The 24,057-nt window shown below is 44.3% G+C and overlaps 1 protein-coding gene across 7 annotated transcripts in view; it reads left to right on the top strand.

Moving 5' to 3' along the window:
* SASH1 (SAM and SH3 domain containing 1) overlaps positions 1-24,057 on the top strand; it is a 305,726-nt gene that overhangs the window by 237,042 nt on the left and 44,627 nt on the right. For all 7 annotated transcript variants that reach the window (XM_084777496.1, XM_084777497.1, XM_084777495.1 and 4 more), the window contains 4 exons: positions 1,796-1,836; positions 5,048-5,134; positions 7,536-7,648; positions 11,685-11,786. In XM_084777496.1, coding sequence (XP_084633622.1) covers positions 1,796-1,836; positions 5,048-5,134; positions 7,536-7,648; positions 11,685-11,786 — 343 coding nt within the window. The remainder of the gene's footprint in view (positions 1-1,795; positions 1,837-5,047; positions 5,135-7,535; positions 7,649-11,684; positions 11,787-24,057) is intronic.

Consider the following 24,057-nt stretch of genomic DNA (forward strand, 5'->3'; position numbering starts at 1 on the left):
GATGATTCTAAACTCTAGCGCTTTCTGGCGGGGGTGGGGGGTGAAGGAAGGGTGTAGTTTGGTGACCAAGTATGTTTCCTTACTCTGGAGGTATGGGTAGGTGTGCACACACATGTGCTGTTTGGTAGAAAGAGAAATGAATACTATTTCGTTTAGCTCTGTAATGGATGCATGTGTGTCTATTTTTAGTACTTTTCTTAGTGCGTCTTAGTTTTGTTCCCTTCCAGAAACAGTTCTCGTCTCTCAGATGTGGAGCTTTTTTTTTTCTCCTTTTCTTTTCTTTTCTTTTCTTTTTTTAACTTACAGGGTCTGGGTCTCAATCTAACAGCCAGCATCAATGCCTGTACACCTAGTAATAGCTCCATCATGGGGGGGCTGCATAACCCCCCTCATCTCCCACTTCTGCACTTTAAATTCTTGAGGTTTCTTTACCTGCAAGTTCTCTTTTAGGTGTCTGAAGGTGCTGCCTCTTTTCCTCTGTTTTCAGTGTTATTTGTCAACACCTGGCCTTACAACTGGCTTCTTAAGCATCCAGGCGGTAGCTACGGTATTTAGCCAAGCATCTTTTTAGCTTCCTTTTTGGCAGAGAACTTGGAGAGAAGATTTGGATGTGAACTCTCTTAAGTACCAAAGTGATGCAGGCACACTCTATTTTTCCCTCTGGCATGCTATAGACACTGACTTTGTCCTCTAGCATTTGCACCCAGCAAATGAGGACTGTGAGCTGATATCTACACATCCCAGCCCTTGGCATTAGTATTCTTTGCTTTCCCTGTCGTCATGTTTTTGTTGTTGTTGTTTGTTTTGTTTTATTTTGTTTGTTTGTTTGTTTTCAGAGACAGGGTTTCTCTGTAGCCTTGGGTTAGGTGGCTACTATCACATGTTACTTGGGTTTACTTGGATCTGCTATCTCACTCTGACAGTCTGGCTCAAGGTGGGATGTGGAATAGGCACAGGTTAATTAACTTCCATTCATTTTTAAAAGTTTGCTATAACTTTATAATGTGAAGCTCTCATACAAATAAAACTAGGCAGATTTCTGGCTTTATTTTTGTTTGTTTGGTTTCGGTTTTTGTTTTTTTTGGGGGGGGTGGGGGACAGGGTTTCTCTGTGTAGCCTTGGCTGCCCTGGTCTTGCTTTATAGACCAGGCTGGCCTCGAACTCACAGAGATCCACCTGTTTCTGCCTCTCTGAATACTGGAATTAAAGGTGTGTACTACTATGTCCAGCTTCTGGCTTGATTTTTGACTCTTACAGGTTCTAGCAAGACCATCTATCACCCTTGCCATCTGGAAGTCATCAACTCCAGGAGCTCTATACTGGCTGCCCCTCCACTTGGGCATTCGGTCTCCTTCTGACTGCATCTCTCACCTCCTCAGCCTACTCTGTCCTTTTCTCCAGCTGCCCATGGTACTCTCTCGCTGGCCAAGCAGCCCTTGTGCTGTAGAGTTGATGCGGTCATTATGACATGCTTTTTCTTTTCCACTTACCCTAAAGACATCCCACTGACAGGAGCTTACCTAGTGACATCCATATTCTTTCTTTCTTTCTTTCTTTGTTTCTTTCTTTGTTTCTTTCTTTCTTTCAATATAGATCCTGTCCTAGACTGGCTCATTAACCAATGTTGACAAATGGTACATGTTTTCTAGGGACTCAGCAGATAGGTAGAAAAGACCAACTGTAAAAATCTCCCAGGATCCATTAAGCACTGTTGGTCCCAGGTCCAGAGAAAAATTCCATAAAACCAAGGCCCTCTGGTAATGTATATATACATAAACATTCTTTTCTTTTCTAGGTACCCTCTCCATAAATCAAACTCAGAAGACGGCTGTGTAGGTGAGTACCACTGTCCTTGATTTAAATATTTAATTGGATTATTTTATTTTTATAGTTTATAGATGATATATACACATGTTAGAGAATAGATCTTCCCCCCCCCCAAAAGAAAGCATGTCACCTCTGAAACAAATACTGTAAAGATTGAGTGACTGCCAGTGTTTGTGTGTGTGTATGTGTGTGTGTGTGTGTAGGTTGAGTCTATATTAGGTTCCTCTCAGCCACTCTCCATCTTACTTTTTGAGAGGTCCTTTGTTGGACCCGTAAGTCCCCCTGTTCGGCTAGACCAGCTATCCAGCAAACTCTGGGGAAACCTGCCTGTCTTCCTGTATGGCATTAGGCTTGTAGACATACAGCACCATGCCCTGCCTTTTATTGTGGGTGCTGGGGATCCAGGCTCAGTCCCACATGCTTTATACCAGGCATCTCTCCCACCCTGGTTTTTGATGTATGCATTTTTTCCCTCCTTTTGCCATCATGAATTGTTCTTTTGAAAATACAAGTAGCATTATAGTGTACATACTGTTTTTGTAGGTCTTCAAAATAGGACAGTTTACAAGTATTTCCACTTGCTAAATATTATCAGTAAGAGCCTTACTCTGCATCATATTGGATTTGCCATAATCCCATCAACCAGCCTTTTGCTGGTTACTTATTGCTGATAGTTTTCTGTCTCAAGCACCTGACACTGTCCTTAAGTTAGTATCTCTGACAGTGCTCTCAGCTAAACCCTCCCATTTGGAATGTTTAAATAAAATAATATGCATTCAAGGCGTTAGATATTATAAGATCTACTCTTGCTATAGCCAGCCAGAGGGTGGGTGGGTAATAAGCACTCAAACCCGGCCACCAGGATTTGAATTGTAAATGTTAACCCAGCTATTGTAACCTCCTGCAAGACACCTGCCTCTCCAAGCCTAGATTTTCTTACCTCCTGAACTGAATAAGAAAGGATCTTATGAACAGCAGTGGGCCTGGTAGGACGGAAGTGTAATCTCAGGAAGTGTAATCTCAGCACACGGGAGCCCAAGGCAGGAAGATAGTGAGTTCCAGGCCAGCCTGAGGTTCATGGTAAAGCCCTGTCACTGTTAAAAAGGCGGAAGAGAAACACGAGAGAGACTTAAATAAGATAGACTGTTAAATAGCAAAGTGCGTGGGTACTGTCAGTGCTGAAGAGATGTTAGCGCCTTCCCCTCCCCCCCCCCCCCCCCAGAGTTTCTTTGTGTAGTCTCGGCTGTCCTAGACCAGGCTGGCCTGGAACTCACAGAGATCTGCCTGCCTCTGCTTGAAATGCTAGCTATTTTTATTAACTCCATTAGAGAAACAAAGTATGAGCTGGATGGTGGTGTGGTGTACGCCTTTCAGCCCAGCACTCAGGAGGCAGAGGCAGGCGGATCTCTGAGTTAAGGCCAGTCTGATCTACAGAGCATATGTGTGTGTGTGTGTGTGTGTGTGTGTGTGTGTGTGTGTGTGTGTGTGTGTGTTTAGGAAGGAAGGAAGTACAGCTTATAGGCAGAGAAATTCATTGTAGTCTTCTCCCTAAGAAGAGGTCAAATGACTGACACCAGTCTGCTTTCGCCCTTCGTGACTGACATCTGCTTTTGAGGTTCGCTCTCACACGGCAGACCCCACAAAACTAGCCTTAGGGACCCAAGAATCTAGGAAATCCAAGGCAGAAGGGCTGAGGTTTTGTTCCCAGGCCTCCAGGATTGTCGGCATATAAATTAGGACATCCTGTTTTGACAAATGACACCCTTGCTAGCTCGGGAGCACCAGAGACGGAGTTCCCACACGGCTACTCCATGCATCACTGCTTGGCACCTCCAGTCTAGACTGTGGAAGCCGCCTTGTTTCCAGTGGCCACAGGGCAACCAGACAGACACCAAACGGAGACAGAGCCACTGTTCTGGGTGTGCCGCATCAGCACAGTGGTGGCCGTTGCTGCCAGTGCCTTTTCTTTTTAAGAATAAAGAACTGCCCTTCCCGTATGCTGACTGATCTCCTTCATGTTTGCCTTTTAAAGTTTTTGCTGTATACATGTGTGTGTCTGTGTGTCTGTGTCTGTGTGTGCGCACGCGTGCATGTGCATATGTGCGCTCGGGTGAGGAAAACCTTATCTGTCACTCCTCAGGAGCCAGCCCTCTTGTTGTTTGATACAAGAGCCTTTCATTGGCCTAAAATGCACCAAGTCACTAGGCTGGCTAGGCCGTAAGCAACATGACTTGTCTGTTTCTGCCCGTTGTGTGTGCCACCATGCCCAGCTTCACCACTGTGGCTTCTGGGAGGTTGGACTTTGCATGTCATGCTTGTAAAACAATCTCTTCACTCACTGAGCTGTCATCCAGCCTCTCTGTTTGCATTTTAGAAGGTATTTTGTATTGTCGATTACTAGAACGGTAATACAGTTTTTAAAAAATATCGATGGCATGTTTGTTTTCACTGATGAATCACCCCGTCTTCATCTGAGGTAGGTGGGAGGTCAGAGGGACCCTGAGTTAGGAGATGCCACAGCAGGCCCCCCTCTCTTTTTCTTGCCTTTGTGACCTTGTTAATCTGTAGTTTGGTCACCAAGAAGCCTAAACATTAGAGACATGGGGGTCATGCCTTCCCTGTGCGATAGACCCGTGTCCCCAAACACCATAGCAAAGCAGGCTGAAGGGTCTGCGCTGTGCAGTACACCCCAGGTCACAACAGCCTTGGTGTTTGCTTCATTATATTTGGAATGAGAGAAATAAAGCAAGGGTGGATAAACAGCAGGAACAAAACAAAACAACATGAACCTCTGCAAGCCTCCTATTTGTGGCCTAGTGGAAATAATTGTGGCTGCAACCAAAGAGGGCGAATGCGCCACAATACAAGGCAGCAGGAGGCATACTGGCTAAACAAACATCAAAGTGAGCACGAGAAGGCGCTGGGCCTGCCCTTTTGATGTGCCTGTATTTCTTTTCTTAACCCTATTGGGCTTTTTTTTTCCCCCTGTCCTACTAGCAAATTTACATTTCTTTTAAACAACTTTATAGCTATTTCACAGTCTTTCACAAACTGAAAAACTGTCTTTGTGCAATCAGAGTATTCTTTCAAGCTTTGACATGATAAGAAAAAGACTGCTTTTATCAGTAAATTTACTGATTCTCTCTCTCTCTCTCTCTCTTTCTCTCTCTCTCTCTCTCTCTCTCTTCCTTTCCCTCCTTCCTTTGTTTCTTTCTTAAAGGTAAAGGTGATTGGAAGAAGAAAAATAAGTACTTCTGGCAGAATTTTCGAAAGAACCAAAAAGGAATAATGAGGCAGACTTCTAAAGGTACAGTGCTGTGACCCCGGACAGTAGGTCCTTGTGGCTTTCCTAATACTCAGAAGCCCAGCCCCCAATCTAAATGGACACTGCAATTTAGGAATAATAACTCATTGCATATTCCTGCAAAATAGTCAACTTTTCCAACATTCCTTTCATGACTTCAAGATTTTGACCCCATGAATTTCTTGAACTCGGAGAGAACAAAACTGGACGAGCTAGCAGCCCTGTCTGCAGACGTCCTCCTCGGGCCAGCCTCCTGGCTTTTCTCTTAAGCCCACCAAGCGCTGACCCCAAGAGGTCAAGGGAATCTTCGAGTTTGTTAGTTTTGGACCCTGGGGTACATACCCTCACTTGGGGCCTTTGCATTCTTCGGAACTTTTTGCTCTGTGGCAGGGACAGTTATTGGAGTTTGTTGCCCATGGAAACCCTCTCTGGGTCTGACATCATGAGAATTTGCCCGGCTGCTCCTTTGCAGGGAGCTCTGCCCTTTCTCTAGGCCTCGCCTTTGTTTTTGTTTAGATAGCAAATAAATATGTCATCCCCCTCAGAGGCCAGGTTATGTAATTTACATTTCCCCCAGAAGTCACAGAGGAAAGCAGGTCACATCTACTTCCACATTCCTGTCTGGCTGAAAGGGGTTATCAATAAATGAACATGTTTTACTGTCCGCCGCTGACACTTCTTGTTTTCCCTTTTACACAATAATGTGACCTCTCCTGCCTCTCCAGTCGCTCCCACCCAGACACAGGGAGCTTGGCCGCGGACTTTAGCTGCCCTGGTTCCACACCTGAGTTTTCATGCATGGCTGCCTTTTTTAGTTTTTCCACTTTGAGGGAGTTGTTCTTCAACAGTCCCAGCCTTCCCTTTTGGTGGAGACCCAGAATCATCTGGGCTTCTGACAAGGTCACACTTAGAAAGCTGTGGAGGGGGAAAGCAGTGACGAGGCAGGGCGGGGCCTAGAGAGAGGGCTCAGAGGTTCAGAGTACTTGCTGCTCTTCCAGAGGACAGGAGTTTGTTTCCCAGGATTCGTGTGAGGCAAGCTCATGTTGTATGTACGTCCAGCTCCAGGGAGATTCGATGCCCTTTTCTGGCTTTGGGAGAATCCACATGCGGCATTCACTTATGTAGAAACATACATATAGACATTAATTAAGATTAGTCTGAGAGACAGAGACAGAGACAGAGACAGAGACAGAGACAGAGACAGAGACAGAGTCAGAGACAGAGACAGAGACAGAGTCAGTCAACAGCTCACCAGTTCACATGGGTTTTCGAACCACCCCACCAGCTCCATGCCACTCAACACAGGACCAGGCTTCTCCCCACATCCAGCACACTCTGTCATTCTTCTGTGAGGGGTACCCCTGAACTGATTGATCACAAAATGGAAATGAGATGCTGAAGACATGGGGGGGGACACAAACTGCCAGCTAGCTCCCTCTACCGAGGCTTCCGTGAGCCTTCAGGTAGCCTCCTTAGCCTTGCTCTTGTGCAGCAGGGTATATAAAGCCCTAGCTGAGGTCCTGATGATACCAGAAGCCACCAAAGTATATTGGAGGAAGATGGGGCCGGCAGTGTTGCTTCCTCTTGGTGCGTGTGTGTTAGCCTGCTGTCACTGACTCCTTTCCCACATGCTGACCGAAGATACAACTGGCCAATGGAGCTCAAAAAAGAGCAATGGCGTTGTTTGCTTTGTGGGAAAAGGTTTTTTAGAAGGAGTCAGTGTTGGGGTGGGGGGCATGTCTTTTCCTCTGTAGTTCTGGTGGCCTTCAGCTCTCCCTTAAATAGTCACAGTCTGCAGACCCATGTGACTACAGTACTTCCAGATACAGACAGCTGTAGTACCTGTCTTCTAGGAGGCTGACATGCTTAGCGTCCGGCTTTATTTTTGCTTTTGTTCTGTGAGAACAGCAGCAAGATAACTCAGTAGAAGACAGTTGAATCAGGCTCAGCAGGCTTGGTTCCTTGGCTTGACCTCCTGTCACAGCAGAGGCCGCTCCCATACAAATAAACGATCTTCTCGTTCATATTTCACATGATAAACTACAGAGCGTGTCCAACCCAAAGAAGCCTCGCAATGTCTGATCAAGTTGGGTGTTTACATGAGATCCTGGGCCCATCTGCAATAAGAAATACCCTGTCGATTTTGTACCATGCCTAGAAGGCCTGTCTCAAAAGTTCTGGTCATTTTGGAGGATTTGCTTCTGTGGTGATTTGCACAGGTTCTTAGAACACACTTCCCCAAAAGATGCCCTTTTTGGCTTCGGGAGAGACAGCTTGGTTCTGCATTCCTCTGCCTTATGCATGGCATGCAAGGTAGACAGGGCACTTGAGAAACGTCCCCACCTCCCTAAAGATGAGGGCTTCCAGGCTGGAGGCCTGCTTCATCTCCCATTTACATCCCCAGGAGAAGATGTGGGCTACGTGGCAAGTGAGATAACGATGAGTGATGAGGAGCGGATTCAGCTGATGATGATGGTCAAAGAGAAGATGATCACCATCGAAGAAGCACTTGCTAGGGTAAGAGTGCGGCCATGTTGTTTACACCTGGGGGCGCCGGCTGAAAACTGTTTGGGGCCATCAGAGGGTATAGGAATCTCATATACTTTATGTGTGTGTGTGTGTGTGTGTGTGTGTGTGTGTGTGTATAACATCAAAGATCAAAGCTAGGTGTTTTGTGACTGTTCTACATCCTCAACCCCCAATGGAATATTTTGATGGTATATTAGTGGTCATATCTACTTTATGAAATCAATCAATCAAATAAGATACTTGCTGTATTTTATTTGCCTGATAGCACCCATTCTGCCTTATATAATTAAACATCTGTGTTAGTGAGAATTTACTTGGCAAAAACAGCTTAAGGAATATAGGGTTCATTTGGCTCAGAGTTTTAGGGTTCAGTCCATCATGTTAGCAGCTGTTGGGGAGGTTGTAGCGTGCTAGTCGAAGCCTGAGGAGAATGGTGACATCTCATCCGCAGTCAAGAGTGAGGCAGCAGTGGATGTTTGTACTGGTTAGCTCACCCTCTCTGTTTTATCTTTTCTGGGACCCAAGCCTGTGGGAAGGCACCCCCACATTTAAGCTTGCCTTCTGCCCTTTATACAGCCAGGATCTCCTGCCCAGGAAGTGGCCCCACAATTACAATGGGCCTTCCCACATTATTCAGTTTAGAAGTTTCTATTTTCATTGCTATTATTTCTGTATATGCATCTGCGTGAGTATATGCCCTGTGTAGTCAGGATGGCCAGGAGATGGAGTTGTATTCCCTGCAGCTGGAATTACAGATAGTCATAGTCCACCTGATGGGAGTGCTGGGACTTGAACTCAGGCCCTCGGAAAGAATAACAGCTCTCTTTAACTACTGAGCCACCCCTCCAGCCCCCATTCCCACATTTATCAATATACTTAAGATACCCTTCCCTGCCACACAGAGGCATGCCCAGAGGTCCACTTCCTTGATGATTCTATATCCTGTCAAGTTGACAGCTAACACTGACCATTATGGAGGGAAGTGGGGTGAAGGGGAGGGAGGGAGGGAGAGAGAGAGGCAGACAGACACAAAGAGAGTCATTTAAGGAGATGGAGGAAGCCTGACTTGGGAAGGAAACCTGGGGGCCTGGACCACTTTACAACAACTGCTGACTTTCGTCATCTGTGGACTTGGAAGGTTGCCTTAGTGACCTCAGCCTTCCAAGTCTCCAGCATACTGAAGTTCATGAGATTGGAGGGACGGAGTGGCTTGGCTCGCTGCAGATAAGCATATTGGTACTGGGACAGGAGATGTAGCTAGCAATGGGTGACAACCTTGTCCCTACCTCACTCAGATAGCCTTTGCTTTCTTTCTTAACCAAGGCTGTTGCCTGTGCCCTTGAGGGACAAAGTCCCCAAGCATTTTCTCTCTGGTTCCACTCCTTGCGTCTGCCCCAGCATTAGGGGAAAAGTCCAGGAGAATGCTTAGAAAATGCATATAAGAAGAGTATGTATATATTTTTCTTGTGGTGAGTAGGAGGGCTTATTGCCTCCTGGTGAGTGGTGAGGCTCCAGTGTGTTCAAATAGCAAAACGTCATCATCTGAACGCAGATGCCCGAGGTCATCTCACAGTGCTCAGGTTTGGCATGAGATTTGCTTGTGTCCCTGGAGCAAGAGAAAACCTTTAAAAGTGCCTCGGTATAGTCTAATAGAGATACTCAGAAAAGAAAGGAATAGTTTCAAGCTTGGAGAAAAAGCAGAGGGACTCATATGTAAAGACCTTTGTGAACAGCAGGAACATTTGAAGACGGTGATGTTTGCAAAACTCCTTAGTTCAGAGTCTTGTCTTTTTTTAATGTGAAGATGGTTTAATAGATGACTTCTATATTAGCTGAATCGTTCTGTCCAAGAAAATGGCATGCTAAACATTTTGTAGGGGTTTTGTGGTAGACATGTGCTTTGGGCTTTAATAAAGTCCATTTTAATAATTAAAAAAAAGATTAAACTTTATGGGGATCTAGGTAATTGGCAGTTTCTGAACAACGCATTGGCAAGTACTAATTTTAACGGCATGCATATAACAGTTGGCAGTTAAGTTCAGGATACTTGAATCTTGCCCTAGTTCTTCACAGTCTAGAAAATTCCAGAATGTACCCGGAAGCTATGGGCCACTCATTTATCTGGGTAATTTGCGCATGTGTGAATGGATCAAATAAGGAATAGAATCACATGTAAGCCTTGGGTAGAGCCTAGCCCTGCTTATTTTATCATGAGGATTCTCAGACATGACGGGCCTGTATCACAGAAAACACACCTTGTTAGTTTTAAGAGGGGAAAAAAACACAAAGAAAGGGAAGTGAAATGCTGTTGAAAAGTGAGCACGTTTCACTTAGCAAAGCTGCATAGAGGCTCCTCCAGATCGCCATGTGTGAGGCCAACCGGAAGTGTTTGCATGAAGCACAGGGGAGCTGCACTCAGAACTCAGGAGTTTTTCCTCTCCGGATATTGTCTGAGTGAAAGGGAGAGAGCTGATCCATGACATTGCAGTCCTTGAAAATGCAGATCTTAAGACTGAAGCTACTCTATCTATACCGTGGCCTGATTACTAAATCGCCTATTTGTTCACCCAACGACACATGCCTGCTCCTAAACTACACTTGTGTGAGTCAGAGATAAAGTCCTCGGGGGATTCAAAAGCTTGTCAGCTTACAGTTGCCTGGCTAGGAATTTGTTTCATTGTCTTGTACTTAAGATGAAGCTTATTTCATGACTCCTGGTGGTTGGCGCTGATATTGAGTTTAAGAACCGAGTAGGGACCAGGACAAAACTGACATTCTCGCAATAGTCCCTTCCCACCTATCGTCTCTTCCCAGCCATGCAGATGGATGACAATGGCATTCCAGAGGGAAGACGAGCCCAGTATATATAACATTAGTATGCCATAAAGATGGGACAGAGATTATGTCCCTGATGGTGCATCAGAGATTAAAATGACGAGTGCCACTAAGAGCAGAAACCTCAAGACATATGCGCTTAATGTGAATTGTGTGCTTACCTGAAGCCACAAGGGCAGTAATCACAGTGCTGTGTCTACGTAGATGTGTTCTGAGGGCTTTGCTGCACCAGCTCACTGGAGTAGTGAGCCTCTGAGATAGCTTCAGAGTGTTCCCTGCTGTCCAAGAGGATGAAACAGAGGGGTTCGGCAACCCACTCCAGGCTACCAGTGGTATCTGTTGTCTATATCCAGGCCTCTACTCTGTAATCAGTGTTGCTTCTGTCCTCCCGCATATATAGGTAAAGGGGACATTCTGGCTTTTACTAATTTGAGGCAAATTGTGATGTCTTTGCTGCATCCCAGAGCTGGTCAAGGACCACTGCAAATCCCCATGCCAGGTTGTGTCTGTATTTAACTTGCTTGCTTCATGGGACACGGTTTGATCAACATCTTTCTTTGCATCTGAAGACTAAATCACAATGTGATTTGACTGCAGTGAGGGTTTAAGGGTCTAAAGAGCTGAGTACATCTCCTCCATGCCTAATGCAAGCCTCCCTGGACCCCCTCACCCACAGCGTTCTGGAAGAGCCCCTACTGAGCCGTGCTATATTTGTTCCTTTTTTTCTAATGTTTCCTTTCCTTTCTGTGTTTGTTTTCCTTTTCCTTAACACTAAAACATGGAGTTTCTAAACCTTCACTTTCAGTAGCTCTGAACATATCTTTGTTTCCTTTGCTATGCTCTCCCCTTGTTCAAGGGATCCAGTAAGCCACTTTCTATTTGCTTGGTGATAAAATTGACAGATAGAATACCCCAGCCTTGAATGAGAAAGGCTTCCTGGTGCTTCTCCTCCTCTGCGCTGGGATGCTAGCTACAAACCTCTGTGCCCAGCTTGTGTGATGATGGGGAAACTGAACCCAGGGACTCCTGCAGACAAGGCAGGCAGCACCCCAAGAGTCTGTTGTGTTTATTAGTCACCTAGTCACCAACATGGAGAAAGTCTATGTGATTTCTGCTTGGAGCTGGCAGTACCCGGCCACTATTTCCATTTTAATCTTTCGGGTTTTTTTTTTTTTTCTCCTTGCTGCAGCTGAAGGAATACGAGTCCCAGCACCGTCAGTCAGCGGCCTTGGACCCTGCAGACTGGCCCGACGGCTCCTACCCGACCCTAGATGGCTCATCCACCTGCAACGTGAGTCTGCATCCCTGAGTGTCATGCCTGTCTGTGCTCATCAGGGTCAGCCTGAGCTGGCTCAACCTTTGTATTTCTCTCTAAGGTCTCTTTCTAAGTCTTCTTCTCCCACTAGTGTCTCTGCTAAGCCGGAATCCTGCCGTCCAGGCTGCCATTCCTGGATTTTGTTTTTTCGTTATGACTACATATGCATAAGAAACTATACTAGCACACTAGCCATCTTTTAGTGCTCAGGTCGGCTTCAGGAAGTGTTGTTCACATTGTGGACCATGACCTGCTTCTAGAAGCTTCGTGTCTTCCCACACAGAGATTTCATCCATTTAATAATCATTGCTTCCATGCCCAGGCTCGGGCAGCCACTGCTGTGCTTTGTGTCTCTTAAGAGTGGAATTGCTCTGTGTTCGCACTTGTCCGTCCAGTGCCTGTCTGACTTAGCACCGCATCTTCTGTGGTCTACCCGCTCACCATGTGTCAGTAGGCACATGGGTCTCTTCTGCTCTTTAGTATTGTGAACCCTGCAGCGTTCAGGGGTTCCAAACTTTCTTTTTGGGTCCAACAATTCCTGTTTGTTTCTGATTTCTTGCTAATGGCTGTAAAATGTGATTCATTTGTGTTTCTGGTTTGCATTTCCCTAATAATTATCAATGTTGAACATCTTTTGTGTGTTTGTTGGCCATTTGTGTGTCTTTGGGGGAAATGTTTATTCAAGTCCTTTGCATGAATGACCAACAAAACAAAACAAAAAAGCAAAACAACAACATAAAACCCTTTCTAATTTTTATTGGGTCATGGACATTTAAAAGATATATTTTAAGTATCAACACAATATTAGATATATGGTTTTAAAGTATTTTCTCCCATCCTATAGGTTGCCTTTTTTTTTTTTAAACTATGTTGACCCATTTTTCCTATTGCTCATGTTTTGGGTGTCATAGCCATGCAATCACTACAAAAACAATGTGGAGGTAGTGATGATGATATCACCCTAGTTTTGTTTTGTTTTGTTTATTTTTGGTGGTTCTGTAGTTCTTAGCACTTAAGTGTTTAACTCAAATGAAAAACTCATCTATTCCTTGTGGACATCCAGTTTTCCAAGAACTATTTGCTGAAAGGACTGTCATTTTCCCATTAAAAGGTCTTGGCATCTTTTTTGAAAATTAAGTGACCATCCTTGTGTGGGCTGTCTCATGTCTCATGTCTCATGTCTGATCTGTTCTTTCACAAGTATATTACTGTTTTGATTACTGCAGCTTTGCAGTAAGTTTTGACTTGTAAAATGTGACCCTTCCAATATTATTTACCCTTTAAAACTATTTATTTACTCTCTGTGTGTGTGTGTGTGTGTGTGTGTGTGTGTGTGTGTGTGTGTATGTGTGTGTATCTTCGTCTTGGAAAGTGCGCATGCGCACACACATATGCACATGGGCATGCAGTGCCCACAGAGGCCATATGAGGGTGCTGTATAACCCAGAACTGGAGTTACAGGCATTTGTGAGTCACCTGACACAGTGTTGGGAATGGATTTTGGTTCCTCTGCAAGAGAGAAAGCTCTCTTAAGCCCCTAGCCATCTTCCCAGCCCCCTTATTTACTTTTTAACTATTTGAGATCCCTTCAGATTCCATATGAACTTTAGGCTGGGTTGCCATTGAGAATCTCAAGGAAACGGCACCCACTCTGTGTTTATACTTGTGTAGCATGGCACAAAGTTTTCCAACCCATCAACGTGAAACGTCTTCCCATTAATGTATATCTCTTTAGTTTCTTTTAGGAATGTTTTGCAGTTTTCATTATTTTTAGTGCTTTTGTAAATGGGACCCTTCTTCTAATTTCCTTGGCCAACTGTCCATTACTTTGTATACAAACAGTACAAATGCAACTTTACTCATTGTGTAGGTCCTGTCACCTAAACCTTTCTGGTTTTGTTTGTTTCCTCCAATAGTTTGTACAAGTTCATGCTTGTGTGTGATTTGAGGGTGGTTTTTTTTTCTTCTGCATACAATTGTTATTACCCACAGAAAGAAACAGTTTTACTTCTTCCTTTCTCAATGGAATGGCCTTATATCACTGAGACTGTTTTAATATGACCAGAATGGCACTTTTTAAAGCTACGGGCTTTGTGATAGTTGCAGAGATTGTAATCTAGACTTTTACTGCAAAGTGACAACTTCAAACAATATGGATCAGAATGGAGGGTGTTCCCTTGTCTCCTAGTTTCCAGTTTTGTTTGCTGTATCATCCTTTCTTAATCTTGGAAGCTGCTCTCCACCCATGGTCTTAGGCTTCCCTTCTATGCCCTACATAAGCCAATCTTTCTGAAAAAAAAAAAAAGCTTCCCAATCATATGTTTTATAAAAAGCCTGCTGCTTTCTTGTTTTGTAGATGATAAATCCCATACTTTTCTGGCACCCGCAAGGCCCTGTGTGATCTGGCCTTGATCATTTATTTGCTCTGATCTCATCTTTTACTCCCACACCCAATAGCCCTCTTCCAGCCACACTGGGCCTCATACTCACTACTGAGCAAACCTTGGGCTTCTCACATTTCTGAATTTTAACCCATACAATTTTTGTCCACCTAAAACGTATCTTCCAATTTTTCCCTTCCTGCTGAAAATGCATGTATTCTTCATGGTGAAACGCAACTCTTAACTCCCTCTATAAAACTTCCCTTAGCCTCCCACAGCACATTTATTGCTTCCTATTTCATGCTTTTGTTGAGCCCGATTTAATATATCAACGCTAAGCAGTTATCCCGGAGCATGAGAAATAATTGTGCCTCTCTCAGCTTCCCTGGGAGCAGCAGGCTCCTTGAGCAAGGCAGACATGCTGCATGCTTTGCCTCTGCAGGGAGTGCCTAGCCCACCTAAGCAAAGCTTTGCCTAGCATTCATCCTCCTTGCTCCTCTAGCAGTGTGCTTGGGGGCCTTGCAAGTACAGATTGAGTCTTGCCTTTGCTTTGCGTCTAAGCAACAAAGAACAGCTTATCAGAAGTAAGTAACCTCTTTCACTACCTTCTTGTTCCCAAGTCCCCAAACAAACACTAGATTTCCATTGCAGTTGAAAGGCTGTGAATTTAAAAGCCATGCCAGGCTCACTGACAGACCAAAATGGTACCATTTAGGATAATGAATGTGTTACAGGCTAGCTAGCCTTGGGTCCTGAGACAAAGAGGTCATCAAGGACCCATGCCCATGGTTTTGAATATAACTCTGGATCTCTCACCCCAAATCCAAAAGACTGATAAGTGTATATCATAAACCCCGTCACTCATGAAGAATAAGTATAGTAACTCAAGATAGATGTGATTCAAACTCAGGCTGAGGAAGGAAACAAATCCTGAGTTGTCCATAGTGAGTCCTTTAGTATCAAGCTCCCTGTGTACTGTCCTGATCAATAGTGTCTGAATCAAGGGCAAGGTTGACTTTGTCCTTTGAGAGAAACAAAGTTGTTGTAAACGTCACACTGAGACTACAAGCAGCTTAGTCATCTGTCATGTCAGAAAGGAGTTAATATAGGCCGAGTTCTATGGGCATTTTGTACAAGCTGCCAAGAAAGCATCATTTTATTTACATTGGCTTCTTGGGTTCCTTCTAGAGGGTCCATCAGAACCGTCACCTAGCTGTAAGCGGTCAGAATGAAATGAGTGTGTCAGGGTTGGCTGTGTTATCCGCTAGATGTTTCATCTGGGAACTCCATATGGAGGTGTCGTATTAGCAAAGGTGAACAGGAAAGAGGCCTTGCCTCGACAGAGCTTACACTTCAGTGCAGATGTGAAAATCACACATATTTGCACACACAAATTCAGAGCTCCAGGCACACAATTCCACTAGTATCTTCTCACCGAACTGTCTCTTTCAACATGGCCCCTAAATAAGCTCCCAGTCCAGTGAAGGGCCAGGGATCCCACACTTTCCTTCCACACATGGCTCAATCCTCCAGGAACTCTAAAGAATGACTTCTGTTTGTGGGACAAGGTACAGATGGTCATGATGGGGCCTGTACCAATGAAGTGAGTTTACCAAAGCTAGCTGTTTACTGTGTGTTCGGCCAGTTGACTTCCCGCAGGCTCGCCACGCCCACTTAGTCATGGCGCATGTGCCCAGGGCTGCAACCAACAAAGCATCGTTCCTGAAGTTGGCTTGAACTTGGTTGCAGTCCTGACCTGTGTGATTCTTGCCCCTCTTTATCCTGACTTAAGCCGTCCCTCCCTGTGTTTTGAAAGAGCATGGATTCAACATTCTCTCAACGGCGGAATATTCTATCGTCATCCTGAAATTGCCCCTGTCTCAAGGCTGTTAATTTCAGACAATTTCCACTGTGGTGATTTCCACCGCCATCCCAAGTTAGGCAATTTTCAGTTTTCTATTGATTCCTTTTTATCCAGAGATGTAAATAGCTCACTGGTCATAGCTGGGAATGCCTAGACCTTGAAAGTCCCAGGGATCATAAGGCCTTTGTCACCAGACCTCAATGCCTATATTGATGCCTGGCATGCTTTAGCATGTCATTTGCACTGATATCATAGGCTCCTCTGCCCCCAAAGCTGACATTAGATAATTGCGTGTTGCCTCATAATAAATCCATATGCACATTCCTAGTTTCTCAGAGTGTAAGCTGCTAAAGATAGTTACCAGGGAAGTGAAAAATAGCTCTCTCCTTGCCAAAGAAGCATCTGTTCTGTGCTGGATCCCGTTAATAATGAACTTCTGTTGTCCATGTTGGACTATTTAGAAGGGGCTCTTCTCAAGAATTTAATTTTATTCCTGCTTAAATAGGTGAATGTTTACTTAAATATTTTTCTTTTAATCTGTTTTAGCTTTTTTTCTTCTATTTTTCTGTTTGCCTCCTGCTAAGTAGAAGGTTATAAGAACTGTCATGTGCAGCTGTCAGTTTTGTGTCTTCAGGTTTGTCTTATTACCTTCTTGTTATGAACACATTTAAGGGGCTGGAAAAATGGTTCAGCAGTTAAGAGCCCTTGCTACTCTTCCAGAGGTCCCAAGTTTAGATCTTAGCACCTGCATCCAATTAGTGGTTACCACCTGTAGCACCAGTTCCAGGGGATCTAGTGCCCTCTTCTGGCCTCTGCAGGTGTATGCACAAGTGACACACACACACACACACACACACACACACACACACACACACACGTGGCACATACACATCTGCACACACACATGCGTAGACACACTTATTTACAGAAATCAAAATAAGTCTAAAAACCACATTTAATTAATTAACACTTAATTAATTATGCTCTACTTTGTAGTTATGTCTTAGTAAATAATTTAGTATACACATCTTAGTAAGTAACTAGTTTTATATTTTTACAAATCTGATAGACAAGAGTTGATGAACTATGTTTGGTGCTTTAATACTAACAAAAGTCCTTGTCCTGAAATATTTCTTCCTAAAGAAGTCAAACTAGGTATTTGAATGTGTTATATAAATTATTCCACATAGATTAGAATGTGCGAAGGAAAGTTGAAGCCACTGCAGGCATGAAACAGAAAGGCTCATGGGGTGTTGTTGCAAACCTGTATTGTTTAATCTTCTTGGTTGCTTCATACCACGTAATATGTTCAAGGAAAAAAATTGGAATCATGTTTCTGAGGCCGGGGTTCTTCGAAGCAACCATCGTGAAGTGTGTTTGTCAAGTCAGTTGTTTTGGGAAGCAAATCCCCCTGTCAGAGATGACACTGCCACATCTGAAGAGACTGAGCCGGACTCAGGAGATATCTCTGTAATGGAATATGACAGTGTTCCGACCCAGGCCTCACATCCGGGAACTCCTCGTCCTAGCCTTTCATTCCGACTATAAATATGGCTACTAACCTGGTTTGAGGTTCAGGAGAAGCCATGTGGGTAGACTATTTCCAAAATTTAGGTAACAAGGCGACAAAATACCATGCGGCCTCTTCTGAAGCTGCTATTTTAAGCGTTGATGGAGGACTTTTAAGGAAGGTCTGCACTAAAATATGCCCATGCTATCTATGTCTGGGGTGGAACCCACTAAAGCTTTGGAAAGGTTCTAAAATTATAAGCCGCAGAATCTCAGTGGCTGGTTTTTACTCAGGTGGTTTTGTTGCTTTTTTGTATGTAGCACTAAGGATAGAACCTAAGACCTTGTGTGTGCTTGACAAATACCCTGCCCCTGCACCACACTGGCAGCCCATGATGCAGACTTTTCAAACTCATTTGTGTGTGTGTGTGTGTGTGTGTGTGTGTGTGTGTGTGTGTGTCTGTGTGTGTGTGTGTGTATGCACCCCATTAACAGGCTTTGTCTTCAATTTGGAGGAGGATTCAGGTTTGCTGTTCTGAAAAGGGAAATCTATGCTGCAGCTTTTGAGAGCATCACCAGCTTTTTGGTGTGTGTGTGTCGAAAGCGAGAGTACCCAACATGGGTGCTTGATATCAGTTCTGGTGGCAAATGGCCTAATTCTATTATGGGAAAGAGCTGGTTAACCGTGTAACCATACTATGGAACCAGCACACCCTAAGTAGGCTGCATCTTTGGGCTTGTCGGGGAACAGAGCGATGTCATTCTTCTCTATGTGTGCAGTGCCCTTTTTAGAGTCTAGAGGCTGCTTTTTTGGGTTGAATCTTTCCCCTTCCTCTTCTCATGGGCTTATTTCCTATTTCCTGATATGGGGGTCTGTGTTGCCCTGGCTTGTGCTGAACTCCTCCTGATTTCAAGTAATCCTCCTGCCTCAGCTGCCAAGGAGCTGTGTGTGCCCTCATGCCTATCTTCTGACAAGGCTATTTCTAATGTGTTTATCTTGAATATGTTTATTTTACCTTGAGAACTAATATCTATAAGTTAAAATATGCCAGAAATGTGATTTTTCTCAAAGTAAAATCATGAACTAATGTCATTGGCTTCACCACTTGGGGAAATAAGACTCAACAGGGAGCTTTCTATGACAGCTCAGGAAGTTATAAAATCTCCCACCTATAAATAATTCTCAGTTGAAAAGTATATGGTTTTTATATTTTCACCAATTTGGATGGTAATGAATATTTATTGGACACATAAATGTTTCATAAAGATCCCCGTGTTTCACAGCATCGGAGTTGGCAATCCAGGACCCATTTCCTCCAAGAAAAGGGCTGGCCTTGTTTCTACTGTTTTCTCTTATATTGTTTTGCTTTATGAGGAGGGCACTGAGGGGAGGCTAGATGCCAGGTGTAAAAATAACTTGGGTGTCCGAGTGAGTGTGGCTTCCGGTAGTGTCTTTTTGTATTTCTTTGCCATGGGAACTTTTGCATTACTCTTTGCTTCATCCCAAAAAGGTTCAAATTAGCAAGATGGTTTTTACCTTAGGGCTAGAAAAATGGCTCTAAAATTAAAGCTTTAATGTTGTGTTGTCTGGACTTGAACACGACGTGATTGTAGCTGGGCTTCAGTTCCTAATTTCACACACAAAGCATGAGTGTATCCAGTTCACTTGTAAGAAGATCAAGAAGACAGAGAAGACCCAGCAGCAGTTACCAGAGGGCGTTTATAGCCCTGCCCCAGTGCCTTGGAGTGCTGGGGATTGAGCCACATGCCTTGTGTATACTAGACAAGAATGCCACCTCTGACCATTCCCAGCTTAGCAGCTCTTTATACCTTGCTGAGTTACATTGTACCCGGATAACTAGCCCTCCTCTAAATCTTTCTAAATATGACTATGATTTTTTAAAAAACCAAGCTAATTACTGATTCTGGTCTCTTAATACCTCCTCAACTCTTTGAGAAGATTATTCTGCCTTTTACGAATACTTTCAGTAAAATTTCATTTCGTTTAGCCGAATGAGAGAATATAGAAAGAAATAGTACTCCTGTAGTTTATCACTAAAGTCATAGCGAAATAGAGCCTTTCGAATTCCTGTTGTAAAAGAAGGAACTCCTCAGGTTTCCAGTTTAGAATGAGATATGAGGCGGGAGCAAGCCAATGGAAAACATACATATTAAGTATTTTTATTATTATGTATTTATTTATGGGGGAGAAGGGGGGAGAGAGAGACAGAGACAGAGACAGAGAGAGGGGGGGGAGAGAGAAAGAAAGAGTACAGTGCCTTGGTGAATATTCACAGGCCATAGAACAACTTGCAGGAAGTTGGTTCATGGTGTTTCGCAGTGTGCAGTGCTCCAGGCTACTTGACCCCAGAGCTTCCTGGTGATTCTCCTGTCTCTGCCTCTCATCCTGCTGTAAGAGTGCTGGAATTACACATGGTAGTCATCACCTCTAGTTGTTTTTGTGAGATATGAGCCTTGAACTCAGATCCTCAGGCTTGTCTGCTTAGGACTTTGACTGGCTGACCTAGTGAGAGGTTTTTTTTTTCCATTTGTTTTGTTTGTTGGCTTGCTTGCTTCTGAGAATTAAAGATTTGCTCCCATATCCAAGTGAATATAATCTGAGAGGGAAAGAGTGGTTGCTGAGATGACTTCCTGTTGTTCATACCCTACTTCCTGTTGTTTACTCAGCATGCTCCCCTCCCATTCCCAGCCGCCTTCCTGGGACCAGGGCCAAAGGCTGAGACATGTATTTCATGAGTCCCTTAAGATCACCATGAAGAAATACATTTAGACAAGAAGGAGGGACTTGCCACCACCAGCCGCTGGAAGCCAGCATTCACCCAGCGTGGGCAGGATGGAGCAGGGCTGGGTTAGCTCAGAGGTGAGTCAGCCATGAGGTCTGGATCCCACTTCCCTGTCAGCCCTGCCTCGGTGTCAGAGGAGCCGTCTCTTTGTGCTTCAGTTCCTTCAGTGGATCAGCCAATCCTGCCTGCCCTGGGGGTTAAAGGGCACAGAGCAACGAATCCCCAATAGATGTCATCTTTCCTTCTCCCTGGGAAGTTCATCTCCCTTTTCCATGTGCTGTCATCCTTAAAATGCCTGAGTCCCCCATAAAGTGCTATTTTGGTGCATGCCATTATGTGGATGTGTCAGTGGGAAAACATGTAGTTGGGAAAAACTTAACTTGTTAATGTCTGCTGACTGTGCTTCACTCTTACCGCTCTTACAGTGGTTTCCAGCCTCAGTAGGTCTTGCTCTGTAAGTGGGCTTAGGAGAGGGTCTGGTGCCATTTCAGTGCTGCTCTGCGGGAGTAAGCAGTTGACTGCTTAGCCATGATCTTACAGGTGGTTGGACTGAGTACATGGCCCGCCTCTCTCACAAGTGCAGGGCGTTCTCACCACAGGCCCCCAAATAACTTGAAGTTGGGTTCTCTGGCAAACTAACCAGGGTCACCTTCCTCTCCACTTGTTTGAACACTTACAGGAAGTTGAAAGTAGGGCCTTGGGGGACCCTCATCAATGTACCAAGGGCCCCATGAATACAAATAAGTACTGACAAAGTGCCCAAGTATGACATAATCTGAGGGTATCTATTTTAAAAGAGATTTTTAACTTAAGACAACCTTTTAATATAATTTGGCCTGTTGGTTCTTTTCTTTCTTTTTTTTAAAAATTAGGCGTATATCTATAAAATTAGAGATACAGATAGCTTTGACCTATAAAAATGCAGTTTCATTTGTCCAGCCTGATACACAACTACCAGATGCGATATACCACATTTATTCCACTAGCTGATTATATCTGAGTGCAGATGTAATCTAATTTGGGTCAGGGTTTGGCATTTTGATTTGCAATAGCACTTCCTTTCTTTGCTGGAGGGAGCAACCCCAGGGAGTTTGAAGTTAAGAGGATGTCCGTCACTGTCTAGTGTTATTGATTCGTCACATCTCTGTCCTTCATTAAGTCATTTGCCCCAGTGCCAAGCCTTATTTATTGGGCCACAAGGCCTTCTTGTGGTTCATGAACAGGATCCAATAAGCTGGGTCCAGTGCCAGCTCATTGAAGTCATAGGCCGCCCATCACTTGTTTAGAGTGCGTTTGAACTCTGCCATCATACTTTCCCGTTATACCAAAGCTCTCAACTACAGGCAGCAGCAGACAATGGCCCTCATTGGGAAAGCAAGAATAAATAAATAAAATCGTGTGGGTGCTGAGGATTGAACCCAGGGCTTTGAACGGGGAAGTAATTTTGAGCACACCCAAATTCTAATTCCACAGACTAGTAGCCACTGAAGACATTCCTCTGTTCCCCTCTGTGCCCCCTTTCTCCTCTCTGTGCCACCCCACACCCTCTGGTGGGCCGAGGTTGAATGGTTAGTGGCATAAAGTTAATACCACTGCATAACTGGTTCCTAAAGCCACGTGATTAATCTCTTACCCTGTTGCCCACTTGACCCACTGTGTAGATTAAACAATGCCACCTCGAGCATTCCTCAGATCACCCATTGGGCAAACATTTACCGAGGCTGTACGGTGTGTGCACCAGCCTTTATAGACAGTGAGCTCGTGGTTGGGGATGAGAGGCAGGCAGACGGAGAGTGTGGTTGTGGACTGTACGGCAGGCACATAGCAGAAGTTCATTGCACCCTCCGAGGCCTTCCCAGGAAACATGACTGGTACAGACTAGTTCTCCAGGTAATAAAAGAGAAGTAGGTGTCAGTTAAGGGGAGCAACCAGGTTCAAGGTGAAGAGCTAGGTAGATATTCAGGTAGTAGAGAAACTAACTTATATGCTAAGAAGCTTTTTTTTTTCTCCCTTTGTTCACCATTTTGACTGCTAAGATGTATACTCTGGTCTCAGTTCCTTATTAACAAGTTGGTTTTGTAACAGGTTTCGACTTTTTATCTCCTTATGTCCATTACTTTTAGATTTGTATCATCTGTGCATGTCATCTGGTCTTTGAGGTCTCATTTAATCAAATTTATGACCTTATTAAATTATTTTTTTAAAATGTAAAAATGTATGTGTTTGAGTGTCTGCATGCAAGACTGTGCCGTGTGTGTGTGTGTGTGTGTGTGTGTGTGTGTGTGTGTGTGTGTGTATGCTAGCATTCAAGGAGGCCAGAAGAGGGCATCAGATGAAAAAATTGCATCCATTTTCAAATCTCTTGTTTTCCCTTTTCCTACATCCCCCCAACCCTGACCACCACTACAACCACTTGTCATATTTTGGTTAAGTAGCTGTCATGCATTTTTTGTTTCTCCACCGCCCCCTCCAACTTGAACCTGCTGAGGTGGCTCTAGTCACATTGTTTTTAAACTTGTGCTGACATAAGGAACGTTACTGTTTGTGTAACAGGAGCTTCCCGTACTCCCACCCCCCTTTCTCCTAAGCACAGCTGAGGTCTTCATTGGGTAGCCCATTTGTGTTTAGTGTTGTTATAGCCTGATAGGCAGGCCAGGTAATGTGGGCGCCATTGAGACTCCTGCACTATGCTTTCTCTCCTGAGACTGCATTCAATGCTCTGTCACAGTTCACGTTGGATGGGTCATGGCTTCAGAGTCACCCGGTTTCCAAGTCTAATGAGTTTTAGGGGCTTAATATTGACCAGGAAGCTTCATTATCAGCTTTGCATCCTTCGTTCTAGATTCCCACTTCTAATTCCAGTTCCTGACTCATGAAAGATAAAGGCGTTGTGAACATGGTTCCTTTCCAGATGTGCGGTCATGACAGAATTCTCTGCTATTTGCTAGTCTGGTTTTTGAGAAGGGGGAGGGGGATACCTTTGATAACTTGTTTTCTTACCTTGATCATTCAGTTTCTGAGTGTTAATGCATGTTCCTTTCTTTAGTTGTTGATGCTGATGTATATTTCGCTGGGTTTTCACATGTTTTGGCAGAGGAGGCTGATCATCCTTTGCTTCTTGTGGGAAGTCATCAAGTGGCTCAGTGTTCAGCAGTTGTGCCCTGATGGATTTGCTAATTTAGTGATTACATCCTCTTCAATGCTAATGTGCTTTATTGTTTGTTTTTGTTTTAAAGATAGCCCTTCAGCCTAGGATCAAAGCTACTTCTTACTAAGTCTTTAGGCAAAACCAAAATTATGACAAGGATATACAGATTGTGACTTTAAGATTGGCATGGGCTCACCTGCTGGCCTGGTGTCATAGGAGGATGTCCATACACTCCTTCTGTGCTTACTAGATTCCTTAGGTTTTCTGTACGTCTGCATCATCATGTGCCTACACAGAGTTGTCACACAGCCCTGTCCTGAGAAATCACTGTGCCTGAACCATGAGTCAGTAGTCTGAGATGCCAAAGTAATGTGACTTAGCAACACACCCAGTCCCTGAGGAGACTTGCCGCTTCGGGAATGAACACTGGACTTTCCAGCACATGTGTGATTGCCCCACTTGGCAGTGTTGCTGTGAGTGAGCCTTCTCCATGGCACAGGGCTGTATGAGAGCCTGGGGCACTTGGGAAAGAGGGCAAATG

The sequence above is a fragment of the Acomys minous genome (genome assembly GCF_964271855.1).
Source record: "Acomys minous genome assembly, chromosome: 3".
In the NCBI taxonomy this organism is placed as follows: domain Eukaryota; kingdom Metazoa; phylum Chordata; class Mammalia; order Rodentia; family Muridae; genus Acomys; species Acomys minous.